Genomic DNA, 14,541 nt, shown 5'->3' with positions numbered 1-14,541 from the left:
GAGACATATTAATACAGACTATTAATACTTATTTTTCAGAAACAGTATAGCAGTGCACATTTACCAGTACCATGTGCATGTACTTGCTTTCATGTCTCCTTGTCTGCCCTGACTTGTTCTTTTTAAAAAATTGTTTTTTCTCATTTCTTAGGCTAGCAATAGCATTTGCTTTTTTTTCTCTTTTTTCTTTCTTTCTTCTTTTTGGGGGGGCGGTTGGAGCTGTTGAAGGTCAACTCACTAGTAAAGTGTGATTTGCATCTCTTCCATTACTAATGTATTATTTTTTTTACTGCCTTTCATAGTTCTATGAATTCACTATTTCATGTTTCACAAATCTTTGAGCATCTATATGTGATAAGGACCATAGTAAAGAAATACTGTTAGAGGCTAAAACCAGTGCCCTAGACAAGGCCACTGGCCCAGGGCCTCACCCAGAGGAGGAGACAGGACACAGTCGCAGCTGACGGTTACCTGGAATGTGAGGCTGTCTGTTATGCGGGCAGGATGGGTGAGCCAGACCGCACCCTAGAGCAGTGTTTCCCAACCCACTTTTCAGTACTGGCGCCTGAGGAACGTTGTTAGCCATTTCCCTAATCGCTCACCACCACCCTGAGCCCGCAGGAAGCTGAAGACTAAGGAGTCAGGTTTTACGTTGGGTTACCCGTTGTCCCCAAGACCCAAGTCCCATCCCCCGTGTGTGCGCCGGCGGGCTCTTCTGGCTGCTCTCAGTGCCTTTTTAAAGGATCCCTGCTTCTGTCAGACCCCGCCCCTCCCCCTACTCCTCAGTGAATGGCCTCACCTCCCCACGCCACCCCCAGACAGAAGCCTTCCCTTCCCTTCCCTCTGGGCACTCGCCTCCGGAGGTCTGCGGTCAGGATCCTTCCCCGACCACAGCTCTCTCCTTCCTTCCCAGCGGGCAGTCGGCCTGTCTCCAGCTTGGTCCGCCTTTGCTCTGTAAGGCTCCCAGTATTTGGTTAGGAACGAGCACTGAGTCTCGCTGTCCCTGGCGCTGCCCCCGGGAGCTTGGCGACTTGCAGACCCCCGGAGCTGCCTCCTCACTGCCCGCCGCTGCTCGTTCACCTCCCATCTCCTGGATCTGACCTCCACCCGCGCGCGTCTCCTCCCTGCTCCCAGGACGCCACCTTCCTTCACTCTGGCTCTGCGTCCCCGCCTGCTGACTGGACGGCCCGTCCCCCCTGCCCCGGCCGCTGCCCACACCCTCCACGGGCAGGTTCTCCCACGTTCCATCTCGGGCGGGCACAGGCCACACGGCCAGCTGCTTATGTTTCTTTTCCTCTGAATATCTCAGAGGCCCAGATTGTCACCCAGTCTTGTCCCCCTGCCTTCTGCACCCCACACACTGCTCCAGGCCACCTGCGGCCGTGCTGTTCAGGCTCGGCACAGAGGACAGTGGGGTTTGGTTCTGGGTTTTTGGGGTTTTCTCGTGGTTTTTTGTTTTTGACTTTCCAGTCTTCAGCAGACTAAAACTTTTGTAAAATTCAATATCAATTAATAATAATGTGAAAAATGAGATGTACCACATGCAAGCCCCCTTTTGTTACTATTTTATTCAATAGACATCTCATCCTGTAGAAGTTTCTCAGCCTCTGAGCCTTTCTCGCTGTGAACCAGTCACAAGCCATTGAGGGGGCATGGTACACAGTCCCTCCGAGGTGGCAGCGGCCGTGTGTCCTGTCAGGACCACGGAGTATCCTGGGCCCTGCGGGCTGCTCCGTCTCCAGGCAGCAGGTGAGCACCCACCTCCTCGGAGGGGGCACAGAGCTGCCTGGAGCCTGCGGAAGGGGCCAAGCGGCGGTGGGTGTGGTCCACAGTCCGACGCGGGGTCTGGGGGACTGGGTACCCTCCCGAATGCTGTGGCAACATCTGCATGGCCCCTCAGATTCACTCTTCATCACTGCAGGGGCTGCTGTTTGCAGAATGTCGCCATGCTCTTGGCAGCCTGCGCAGGGGCCTGGCCTTACCTGCCCCCGTCCTCACCTGGGCTGCCCACCCTCACCTGCCCCCCTCCCTCGGGCCACAGGGCCTTCCGTCCTGCTCCTGAGCTTCCCGGCCGCTCACGCCTGCCCTCCTCACTGGATCATCCCTTACTCGCTCTCAGCTGAAGTCCTTGCCTGGGAAGACTGCCCCACGCGCTCTGTTGCGACCTGGTGTCACCAGCAGGAGGGGTCAGCGTGTGTGACGCAGGCGGGCAGGAAGAGGCGTCACCAAGCCCTGCACACGGGACCCACAGAGATGTACACACAGAGCTGGTCCGAGCTCAGCAGCACACCTTCCCTGTCCCTTTCCACGTTTGCAGCTCAAGGAGGATACACACAGCCGCTGTTACCACAGAAAAGGGATTATCGCGCTGAGTTTAGACTGCAGAGAGCATCTGAAGATAGTTTTAGTATAAATTATCTTAACCAGCCTAAAAATATTTCTGAGCTACCCACCAGAACGTGGAAGTCCTGTGTTCCTGGAAATCGTTTCTGTCGTACTTTGGACCGTTTCGAGGGAAGTGGCTCCAGTCCGGTCTCAGGATGGACCAGTGGCTCTCAGAGCTGGACGGCATATGGCCCTGAAGCAGGAGGCCTGACACTGCGCTGTCTCTGTGCCAGTCTTCTCATCGTGGAAAGGAAAAGCTGCAAGATATATTTTAAGAAATTGGGTTTGCGTCATCCTGTCACAGTTGCAGCTTGCTGACAGGAATCCGATAGCTGGTGCTGGCTGTCGGGCCAGTGAGGAAAATAACGCGAGAGGAAAATAATGCGAGAAAGTGTTGAGAAGCCCGTGCAACACTGAGAGACCACTGCACGCCTATGAGAGCGCTGGAATCCAGGCTCTGACCCCGCAGGTGCCGGCGGGCGTGCGGCCAGCAGGCTCCACTCCTTGCTGGTGGAGGGCAGGTGTGCACAGCCTTGAGGGTCCTTGTAAAGCCAGACGATCCTGCCGTCCAGTCCGGCAGCCCTGCTCCTTGCTCTGCCCGGAGGATTTCAAACTCACGTCCACACAAAAGCCTGCGCTTGCATGTTCATAGCACCTTTATTCATCGTGGCCAAAGACTGGTGCCCTTCAGCAGGTGAATGGGTAACGGTCGTTCGTCCAGACGCTGGAATATCACTCAGCACTAAAAAGCCATGACCTGTCGGGTCGCGAGGAGCCTGAGGTGCCCGTGGCTGGGGCGGGCAGGCGGCTTGCGTTAGGGCACACGGCCAGTTCACCGTGGAGCCTGGACTCGTGCCGCACCAACATCCTTCCCGGCAGACCTGACCCGCCTCTGCCGTGCAGGCTGGGCCGTGCGCCAACGTGGCGGCGGGTGGTGCCTGTTCTGTCGGGAGAGCCTGCGTCCAGCATCCACTTCTAGCTCCTTAAAGGGTCAAACGTTCCCTCTGGTGTTGCTTCCCCGCCCATTTGCCTGGTGGCCCTCCTTTCTGTGTCGCGTCAGGGCAGAGATGGGCACGGTGAGGCCGAGTCCCCGAGCCCGTGTGTCGGTATCAGCCAGCGTCCGTGTGGTTCTAGTTATAACATGAAGCGCTGCATGTGGATACACGGCCTAGAACATGCTGCGTCGGCGGAGTTCATTGATTTATTTTTCATATTGAGAACATAGAATCATGTTAAACATATAAACCACTTACAGTCACACACAGACCTTAGATACAGATATACCCAGCACACAGATTAAAATTAAATATTCGATTGTAATTTGATAAAAATCACAAGATAGAGATGTCTTGCAAAAAAAAAGGAAAGCAGCCTTACAGATTTGTGGTCGGGGAGCTTTCGGCGAGAATTCTGCCCCCGCGCTCTGTCAGTGGTTAACTGGTAAGATACTCCCTTTCGCTCGTCTTGAAGCGCGTCTCCGGCTCGGCACCCGTCCTGCCTAACGCCCGTCCGGCCTTCGCGTCTGAGCGGCCGAGCCCTTGGTGACGTGTCCCCATGTCTTTCAGAGCTGCAAGAACTGGAGGGCAGCCGTGGACCTGTGCGGGCGGCTCCTTACGGCCCACGGCCAAGGCTACGGCAAGAGCGGGCTGCCGACCAGCCACACCGCCGACTCCCTGCAGGTACCGCTCTGAGCCTTCTCGGCTTCAGCAGCGCCTGGGGGCTGGAAGGGCCTTAAATTCTAAGGAGGGAGGAGCGCGGAAAGGAGAGTTCTGAACGACGGGGAGCTCCTCCGACAGGAAGGAGCAGCTGCAGAAGTCCTTAAATTCCCGCCTCTCCACGGGGCGTTTGCTTTTATTCGAAATTCTATGGGAACCCCCCCACCACCAAATCGAACCAGCCTCCAGATTCTCCAAGTCCGCGAAGAGCTGGTGAGAGGAGGGACCCTGGAGGCCTCCGGGCGCAGCGGTCTGGGATGTGCTCCTGTTTCTCCGCCTGCCCGCCGGGAGCTGGCGGGGCGCGGTCAGGAGCGCACGGCCACGTGCCCAAGGCCTCTGGCCCAAGCGGAGGAGGTTTGCCTCCCTCATCTCCGAAGCCCGTCCGCACGGCCAGGGTGGCCCTCCCCGGACACGGCTCCGCTTCCCGCGTGAGCCGACCCCCGCTCCCTCTTCACGGTCGTCCCCCAGACTGCCGCCACCTTCCTGCTCTGCAGCTGCGAGCCCCGCCCGCCGTCCCCAGGTTACAGGCGGCCGTGCACGGCGGGCGGGAGCGGGGCGGCCTTCGCTCGCTCGGAGCGGTGCCCGGCTTTTCAGTCCGGCCCTTGCCACGTGGTCGCTGCTTTTACACCTCGTTTCTCTCCGTGGTGGAACGCGGTTGACTTGCGTCACTTCCGAGGCCCCAACCCTGCCCTCTCACGTGGCCTCCCCTGGTTTCCTGAAGGTGCCGTGGGTTCTGGCCACCGGAACCGGCTGCGCCCCCCATGCCCCTCCCTCCGGGATGCCACGCCCTTCGCCGCTCCCCCGACACAGCTCCGCCGCCCGCCCCCGCTACCTTCGCCCCAGCCCCTGGATTCTGCTCTCCTTCCGGGAGGGGGTGTCTCTTTTCAAATCTGTTTTTATAAACCTGTAATTATGCAAACGTGCTAAGAAAGAAAGTTAGTTTAGCTCTTGTTTTAGTATATTTGAAATCGAGCTCTAATATCAAAAGGGAATAGGAATCTCTGAACCTGCGACACACGGATAACCTATTATTTCAATTGTGTTTTGTGTTTTTAGCTTTGGTTTGTGAGGCTGGCACTGCTGGTGAAGCTGGGCCTTTTCCAGAATGCCGAGATGGAGTTTGAGCCCTTCGGAAACCTGGATCAGCCAGATCTCTATTACGAGTACTACCCTCACGTGTACCCTGGGCGTAGGGGTAAGGCTGGGGGTTAACGTCAGTGCTTCTGCATGTGCTTTGCTTTGCCTGCACTTACGTATCCAGTCCTGGTCATCAGATGAGCGGCCCGCAGTGGGCCTTGACCTACAGGGTGACCTCACTCTGGCTCCTGAACACACTGAGCTGGACAGACCCACTGACGCATCCGTCTGCCCATTCTTGGGCACCTGCTGTGCCATGGCACTAAGATCTGGTATGAAGATTAGGTGGTGACATTCAGACTGTGCTCCGGAGTAAAAAATAATCTTGTATCGTGACCTAGTGCAAACGTACACAACAGAAATGAAACAGAGACAGACAGTCATGCAGCAGTACTTATTCTGTGCCATTTTCTCCTAGTCTCCATTCTGATTAATCTATTTAAAAGTCTGGTTGCAGCCCACCAATGGGTCAGGACCATCATTTGGAGACACTGGGCTGCAGCGTGGGGTAGTTGTCGCAAGGTGGCCAGAAATAAGACTTGGGGAAGGGAGAGGGCCGGTTACAAAGAGCCTTCTGGAGCAGCCTTGAGGTAGAATGAACATCTCTTGGTGGAGAACCTTGTAAATATGTTTGAAACCCATCAAATGTTTGTATTAGATGTAAAACAATTGGGAAGGACCTCTGAGAGGCAGCATAAGCATGGGAACTGAAAGCCCAGGTTGTGGACCCAGACTCCCTCTTAAGTCCCGGCCCCTCCTCTTACTCGTGTGTGACCTTGGCCCAGTGATTCGGCATCTCTGCCCCGGTGTCCTTATCGGTACCACAGGGGTGGTAACCGTGCTTCTTCCTGGAGAGTCACGAAGAGTGAATGAGGTCGTGTGTGTACGTTGCTTAGAAGTGGCTGCATGTAGTAATCACTGCACTGGCTATTTTTCTCATCTGTTCTTGATTCACGAGTGACACACTATAGATCGCTGCCATCTTTTGTAAGATTGGCTGGTCATCGTCTGTTGGATGCAGCAGTGGAGCGACAGAGAAAGGTCCTGGTTGCCAGGAAATGCAGAGCCTAATTGGGGAAGAAAATATAAAAACAGGACAAGAGACTACAAAGGCCCAATTAATAATAAACATGGTAATTTTTGTAGAAGTTCCAAAAAATCAAATCAACATCTTCCTTAACTTGGTAGGTAAACAATGAACTAAGAGGACTAGAAGTGAAAACACGTTTCTCAACTTCTTTTTGGGTTGTTTTTCCTTAAATCTCAGATCCTGTGTCTTTGGGGGACACAGGGAAGGTTGGGGGTTAGGCTCTCTTAGTCCTCGGTGCTTTATCCTTCATCGTCTTCACTTTTCTCGTAATGGGAGTTGGTCTGTATTGCCCTGAGTTTTCCCAGGCTTGAAGGAGGATTTTCAGCGTGAGGTACTGATAGACTTTTAGCCTCACTAGTGTAAAAATTATTTTTCTTCTTTTTGACTAAAGGAACTCACCCCTTGTAGAAAAGGGGGGGAAAAAAAGGGCAGAAATCAGACCGGTTGTCTCGATGAGGTTGGCTCGACTGAGTGGAAGTGAACCAGCGGTGCTATACTGCTCGGAGTCAGGAAGGGGGCGGCAGGGCCCCCGCTGCAAATCTGTGAAACTTCTTACCAGCCAGTGGCCTGTCGGGTCCAGCTAGTCTCCGGAGGACCAGGCGAGAAGGGCCCAAAGCCAGGAGCCCTGGTGAGCAAGTGTTCAGGGTGTGGCCCCAGCCGCAGTGGTGGCTCCACAGTTTTAGAAGTGGGTGGGAGGCCCCCCTGGCCTTGCTCACCCGCCCACGCTTCCTGCTCTGGGGCCCTGTGGTGTCTGCACAGGGCAGGCAGACACGGCCGCCTCCTCTCCCGGAAGGTCACCCTCCCACACTTGTGCCACGAAGCCCCCGGCACTGGCGAGCAGGACTGTATCCGTCCTCTCGCTCCGTAAGGCTCATCCGTGCGCCCGGCATTGTAGGGGAGTCCACGTCCTCCCGTGCTCATCTGGAGAGGCCCAGCATCCCCTGGTTGTCCGGGGGCTACTCCCCCAGCGTGGGAGGTCCTGCGTTCCTTTCTCGCCTACACTTCCTAGCCGTTTGTGGTCCGTCCCTTTCGCAGGAGGGGATGAGCAGGCTTCTACCCCAAATGAGGATGTCTCTCTGTTGCCACTTCTTAATAGTGGAAAGGTGTTCGATGGAAAGGTTAAAGGCATGTTACGTGGGGAAGTGCGGGGATATTTCTGTTCAGTAAATTCTACCTGGCAGCCTTGATAATCAACGGACGGCTGTTCCCATGCTTCTGGTTAGGAGCAGCTATGTTTCCCTTCAACATAGGAAAAAAATGTTTCTTCCCACCGTGCCTGACTGTGGCCTGACGGCTCCCGCGCCAGCCTCACCCCCAGGCCTGGTCACGCTCGCGGCAGAGCGGGACCCTCCGCTGGGTCCGGGCATTGGCAGCTGATGCCAACAGGTGTTTTGTCTGCCGCTGACAAAAACTCAGAACTCTGAGTGCGCAGGCCATCGCCCAGTGGCTCTAAACTACAGGTACTCTGTCCTGTGGCCACTGTGGCCCTGCTCGCTCTCCTCATGGACAGAGGTTCATGGAGGCGACGCCGAGCTTCCTGCAAAGGGAGGAATTGGGTCCTCGGGTCCAGGCGTACAACTCTGCCATCCTTCCCCTCAACTCTTAGAACATCTCGTCCTGAGGACGTACACACTGAATGCAGGCTTCTGATTCTGCCTGGAATTACATTGCACTGGGACGGAGATAAAGGGGAGCTGGTGGCCCTGCGTCATTAAGCAGCTCAGTTAGATTATGGAATAGACAGAAATCCTGCGTATATTTGAGCTGAAGCGTGTGAGCGTTCATCCATAATGACACGCTGAATGTTTACACAGTTTTCTTCTCATTTTGTGGTGTAACAAGCCTAAGTGTGAGATTTTGATTCATTCATTTCATTTTAGCTTCCAGTATATAAGCAAAGCAGGTCATTAAAATGTGCTTTTAAAAGGAAGCTATAATGATATAAACAAATAACATTTATGAATGAGCTTTAATATATTTTATTTAAATATTGGACATATTTTTACCCATTCAGAATATTCATAACAAGTCGTAATGAATCATAAGTAAAAATCATGAAATTTTCTTTTTTAATTTTCATCTAAGAAAGGAAGAGTATTGTGGTCTTATGTATTCTCTGACATTTCTAGCAGGTTTTGTTTGTTTGTTTGTTTGTTTGTTTTTTGCGGTACGCGGGCCTCTCACTGTTGTGGCCTCTCCCGTTGCGGAGCACAGGCTCCGGACGCGCAGGCCCAGCGGCCATGGCTCACGGGCCCAGCCGCTCCGCGGCATGTGGGATCTTCCCGGACCGGGGCACGAACCCGCGTCCCCTGCATCGGCAGGCGGACTCTCAACCACTGCGCCACCAGGGAAGCCCTCTAGCAGTTTTCATGGAGTTACTTTCCGGGAGTGCGTTTTTTCACACCCTCAGGCCGCCTTTGAATCAGTTGTTTGGAATTCTCACCCTTGTTCGCAAGAACGAATGCCGGCAGTGGTTGCTGAACAGCCCCGGAGGCTGGAGGGGCCCCTTCCGTGAGCTCTGTCCTCGCGCGTCCCTCACCTGTGTCCTCCCTCTTCTCGCTCTCCGTCGGTTCCTGCTCCCCCTCCTTGCTGTGTGTGCATCCCTGTAATTCCAGCCCCGAGGGGCTGGGCCAGAAGCTGCTCGCATCAAGCATCTCAGACTGCCCACGGCGTGGTGAGCAGAGCTTATTCTCAGGTGTGGGGTTTAGAAGCCCTGGCGGGGGGCTGTGAACAGACAGCTCGCGTCTCCTCCTTGACGTGTGGTCCCCACACCCCAGCAGGACACACCAGATGTGATACGCTAGGGTGACACCCAGCCACCGAGCTTCTCCACCTGTAACTGTCACACAGCTCGGGAAACCCAGAGCTTCAGTGCCGGTCGTGCCAGTAGAAGATGTCAGAACAGTGGCCTGAGCCCGGAGCCTCAGCGGCACCGTGAGGACCTGTCCCCTCTGCCGGGCAAGGTTGTCTTTCCTGTCGGCGTCCCGCTGCTTGAGGGATGGCAGGCCCCTGTCTAGAACTCTGATTGTGCTTCCAGCAGGGTCCTCACACACAGTTTTGCAGAACCAGATGTCACTGGCCTGCTTGAGTGGTTCCCGCAGGTGGAGACGCTTGATTTTTCTGTCAGTCGCGTCCTGTGTACTCTTACCCATCCAGTTCTGCCTTTTTGAGAAGTCCTATGTTGGGATGCCTCCTGGTTGAATCCACTCTTTACTCAACAAAAATTAAATTTTTTTAAATGTCAAAAAAGAGTTTTATTAAGCACTCAGATAGTTAACAAATATTAACATTTTTTTCATATTTACTTCAGGCTTTTTTTGTAATAAACTCAAGTATTATTGATTCAGCCTTTAAAGCTCCCCATTTCCATCCCCTCCCAAAGCAGCTTAATGTGAATTTGTGTTTCCATATCATGTTTTGACATTTCCACTGCATACACAAACATACCCCCACACACAATGCAGAGAGAACCACAGGCTTTTGAAATGTACATGAGGAGCGTGTCTTTCTTCATTTTGCCTCTTTTTCCCACGTAACATTATTTGTATCCATACGTATCCGTAAGGTGAGCAAGTAGGAACATGTGGTGCGTGTTTCTTTTTGGCCAAGTTTTTGTTTCCCCACCTGTGAATAAGTCTTATCAATAAGACTTCTGTCTGGTGGGTCTGAAATTCTACCTCTTATTACATCTTCTAGGGTTAAATGGCTTTTGTGTGTTACTGGCTGTTGCAGTTTCCTCTGAGGGGACCCACTCCTTCATAATCTTTGCCCACGTTTCCATTGGGTTATTTTTTGTTATTGATTTGTTGTAGTTCTCTACATATTTTAGGTATTTAATCCTTTATTTGTTATGAATCTTGCAAATATCTTCTCCCATTCTGGGAAATATTGTTTCTAACCCTAAAAAATACGAACATAACCTTTTTGTCAGCTTAGCAAGGGTCCCCCATGCTCCCTGCCCACACCATCTTTGGCCCTGAAGACAGACACCCCTGTACCACCCTACACAGCCCACGGAGCATTTACCCCTCCCTGGAAACCTGCTCCCACCTTAGCTCCTGGGGAGAAAACAAGAGGGTCACGGATGCCAGCCTTTTCCCAAATAAGTGTTTTGGGTTTTGTTTGTCTTTAATGTTGACAAGTTCAGAATTACTGTTCCTGTTAAGGCTTTAAAGTACCTTTTCAAAACCCTTCACGTTGTTTCTCTTTTGAGAGCCATTCTTCATATGTATATAATAGCCTTCTCCCTTTAATTTGCTTTTAATCAAATTATTTTTGATATTGTAATTGTTACACTAAAACAGATTGCTTCTCCTCCTGTTGGGTTTGTGTTCTTGAGAACTGTTGAGAGGGATTATATCCATGGATAATATTACGAGGTCATTTACTGTGTTTTTTTATGAACGTCTTGCTTTGGTCTGGTGCCTTTGTTACCATTGATAACCAGTGTTGATACATTATTATTAACATTACATTTGGGTTCACTCTTTAAGGTATGCATATTCATTGAAATTTTATCTTCAAATCAGATGAAATGTCCATTCCTGATGTCGTTAACATAACCATTCCTGATGGAGTTCTTTTCAGCCTCTTGTAGGACACTAAGGTTTCCCATCCCAGCACCATCTTTTCTGTCTGTTGTTGGAATTCTGTCTCCTGTTCGAAAGAAGCATAATGTTGGAAGTGAGCTTCGGGCTGTCAAAGTGCACCTCTGCGTAGGACAGTTCGCTCCAGCTTTCCGTGCACCTGGAGGAAAACTGTGAAGCCACAGATCTCTCTGTTAGAAATGAAAAACATTTTGATGGTTGTTTAAGAAACGCACAGATAGCAGTGCCTCTTCTGATACTAAATTCAAATTTGTGTGTTTAAGTTATTAGAGCTATAAATAATGATTTCATATGAGGTCTTATTTCAGAACTTAATCCTTATGAATTACTGAGTCAGACTAAAGCTGATGAGACAGACACTCTGATTGACCCTCTGGCTCCCATCAGCTCCCTCCCCGCCTGGTCAGCAAAGGTGAACTGTCGCTGGGTCTTCAGTCCTTTTCTGCCCTCCCTTCAGAATCATGCACCTCACATTTCTAGTTCTCAGACTAAATTCGGAAACTTTTAATCAACACATAACCGTACATGGTGGTTCAGAATTGTCCAGCACATTTCACATGTCTTACTTTGTTTTCCATGAGAAAATTCACTCATGTCTCAGAGTTAACACCTGCTGCTTAGGTTCGATTTCCCGTTTACTTTCCTCTGTGCCAAAACTCTTCCGAGTCTATCACTTCAGCACATTTTCCTCGGTCTGAGAAGGCTGGTTAGCAAATCCTACAGCTCTTCACGTTGCTCGCTCTCCTAGTGAACTCTGGCATGTCCAGTCTTTCCCAGAACAGATGGTTAAGAGAGACGAAAATGTGCAGTTCGGGGTGCCACCTCTATCGTCAGGACACCCGAGTGAAGCCTCCTGTAACCAGTCTCACACGAGAAACGTGGGAGACACGTGCGTTCCCAGCGCCACCTGCATCAGACTCAGCGTTTCAGGCTCATGCAGAGGCCGTGTGGACCACCCTGAATTCCCCTTCCTGCTTCAGGGCTCTGGGGCAGCACCGAATTACCCCTTTACTAATAAGTCGTCTAGGACTCGCTCAGGCTGGTTTTTTGTTTTCAGATGCAGCCTTGAAGTTGGAAGTGTCTCGTTGAGGGTTGTTTTGTGGCGGGTGAGGGACTCTGTGTTCTCCGCCAGGCACAGGCGTCCCCCGACCTGTGTCCTCAAGGCAGAGCAGAGGAAGCAAGGGCTCCGCTCCTCGCGTTCCGCCGGGTCGCAGGGGTCGGGGAAGGACGGGGGTGGGCGCCGGGTCCAGGGAAGCAAGTGCAGAGCAGCAGTCAGGCACCGGGTCCTGCTTGCCTCGACAGCAAGAGGAACTGCCAGGCCCCAAGGGGGAGAGCTGAGCCTGCCGACCGTGGGCAGAGGGTCCACAGAGTCTGCGCTCTGCTGGGCGTCCACCAGGCACCATGCGCCATCGCGGCAGCATGCTCGGGCCTCCCAGCAGCCTGGCCGTGTCCCAGTCCCTTGTCCTGCTGGGCGGGTGGCCAGGAAAGTTGAGAGAGGACGCCACCCGCCCAGCACACAGGGGAGTGGGTGGCGGGAGGTCCAGACTGTCTCCACGCCAGGGAAGTCCTGTGCCTGTGTGCCCCCCTGGAGTCAAGCTGACATTCCTCCTCTTGCTTTTTCTTTCAAGTTCGCTGCCCAGCACGGGGCCTGCATGATTTGTGGTGCATCCCGCTCTGACTCTGTGGCTGCCGAGTGGGTCTGCAGTACTGCAGGGGGCCCGATAACATGAATTGTGTAGGAGTGTTTTCATTTAATGTTTTCTAAATGATTAATGAGAGCACTTCTGTGTATTTATACCGACCTAGATTTTGGCAGGTCATGACTTTATGTGGGAACTTTCCAGAAAAACAGATCCACTGGGAAACACGTTTCCTTCCAGACTCTGACTTGCCCTCTTTTTCAAGGCGTGCCCTCCACGCGGGGGAGACAGGCTTCTGGCTGGTGCGGAGCCGTGCGTATCTCATGTTGCTGGATTCTTCTGGCATGAGGGCTTCACTGATGCCCAGTGACTTCACACGGAGCGAGGCTGGGTTTGCTAGACTGAGAGAATCAGTTTAAAGGTACTTGTATCTGCATTTCTTTAAAACAAACAAAAGCAGGAAAGGCCTGAGTTACGTTGAAACCGTTTCTGTTGTGTTTTATTGGCGAGGTTGTGGGGTTTGCTTGGGAACAGTGGTCACATCCCCTTCGTGACCAGCGTACATCCAGCGCCTATGCTTGCATTGGCACCTAAAACCCACTGAGTAACTGGCTGTTCACCTGTTCAAGCTGGGATTAATAGGCAGCGTTTCTCCAGCTGCTTTTCTTGGTTTGGCTCTATGAACAGTATATTTTTCTAGAGAGGGGCATTTCTCTTTTTGATGTGTCCTGAGGCTGTGTGTGTGCTTCCCTCTCGACTTCTTAAGCAGTATGAGACCTTCCCAGTGGTACCAAGAGAGAAGAGGGGGAAACCGCTTCCCACTTTAGCCCTGGCTTTCTCCTGGGCACCCCCAGGAAAGCCACGCGCGAGGGTGCCGTGGTCTAGGAGGACCGGCGCTGGCTTTGCTCTTCCTGCTCCCGGCCGTCTGGATAGAGTCCAACTCCAGATGCGAGTCACAGGGAGGCTCGTGGAGTGTCACCTGTCGCCGGCGTCGGCCTGCGTCCACCTCCCAGAGCTGCGGGAGCCTGGTCCAGCACAGACAGGCTCTGGTGGAAAGCTCGACAGTGTGGGACAGGGATGTCTGTTACTCCATGGAAGACGGTGCCTGGAGAGAAGACGGTGTGAGGGCCCAGAGAAGACAGAACCGCAGGCACGTTCTTTGGTCTTCCAGAAGGTCTTTGTTCTGTCTGCGTTAGTTAGGACTTCCAGTACCATGCTCAGTAGGAGTGGTAAAAAGGGGAGGGACATCCCGGCACAATTCAGGACCTTAGGGGGAAGCATCTAGCTTCTCACCATTGATTGTGTTGTTAGCTGTAGCTGTTTATAGATGTTCTTTATCAAATTGAGGAAGTTTTCCTCTATTCTTAGTTTGCTGAGAGTTTTAATCATGAATGGGTGGTATATTTTGTCAAATGCTTTTTCTGCTTCTCTTGATTTATTGTGTGATTTTTCTTGTTTAGCTTGTTTGATGTGATGGATTACGTTAATTCATTTTTGAATGTTGAACCAACCTTGCATACCTGGAATAAATCCCAGTTGGTCATAGTGGATAATTTCTTTTATACACTGTTAGTTTTGATTTGCTAATTTTTTGTTAGATTTGATTTAGTTGGATTTGACTTGCTAATTTTGTTGAGGATTTTTGTATCTATGTTCATTAGCTATGTTCATCTATAGTTTTCCTTTCTTATAATACTGATTTTTCTATAAGGGTAGTGCTGGCCTCATAGAATAAATTAGGGAGCATCCCCTCCACTTCTGTTTTCTGGAAGAGGTTGTAGAGAATTGGTACCACTTCTCCTTAAATGTTGTATAGAATTCACCAGTGAAACCATCTGGGCCTGGGCCTGGTGCCTTCTATTTTTGGAAGGTTATTATTTATCAGTTTCATTTCTTAAGTAGATATTGGCCTATTTAGATTATCTATTTCTCCTTGTATGAGTTTTAGTAAGTAGGGTGTGTCCTTC

The 14,541-nt window shown here is 51.8% G+C and overlaps 1 protein-coding gene across 1 annotated transcript in view; it reads left to right on the top strand.

Annotated features, from left to right (window-relative positions):
- The window catches only part of TRAPPC12 (trafficking protein particle complex subunit 12), a gene marked incomplete at both ends in the record, with an annotated part of 54,345 nt that overhangs the window by 15,291 nt on the left and 24,513 nt on the right, over window positions 1–14,541 (top strand). The window contains 2 exons of the mRNA XM_079721095.1: window positions 3,951–4,064; window positions 5,157–5,295. Of these exons, the coding sequence (XP_079577221.1) occupies window positions 3,951–4,064; window positions 5,157–5,295 (253 nt within the window). The remainder of the gene's footprint in view (window positions 1–3,950; window positions 4,065–5,156; window positions 5,296–14,541) is intronic.

This window comes from Hyperoodon ampullatus, assembly GCF_949752795.1.
Source record: "Hyperoodon ampullatus genome assembly, chromosome: 15".
In the NCBI taxonomy this organism is placed as follows: domain Eukaryota; kingdom Metazoa; phylum Chordata; class Mammalia; order Artiodactyla; family Ziphiidae; genus Hyperoodon; species Hyperoodon ampullatus.
This window is presented reverse-complemented; position numbering and strand designations above follow the sequence as displayed.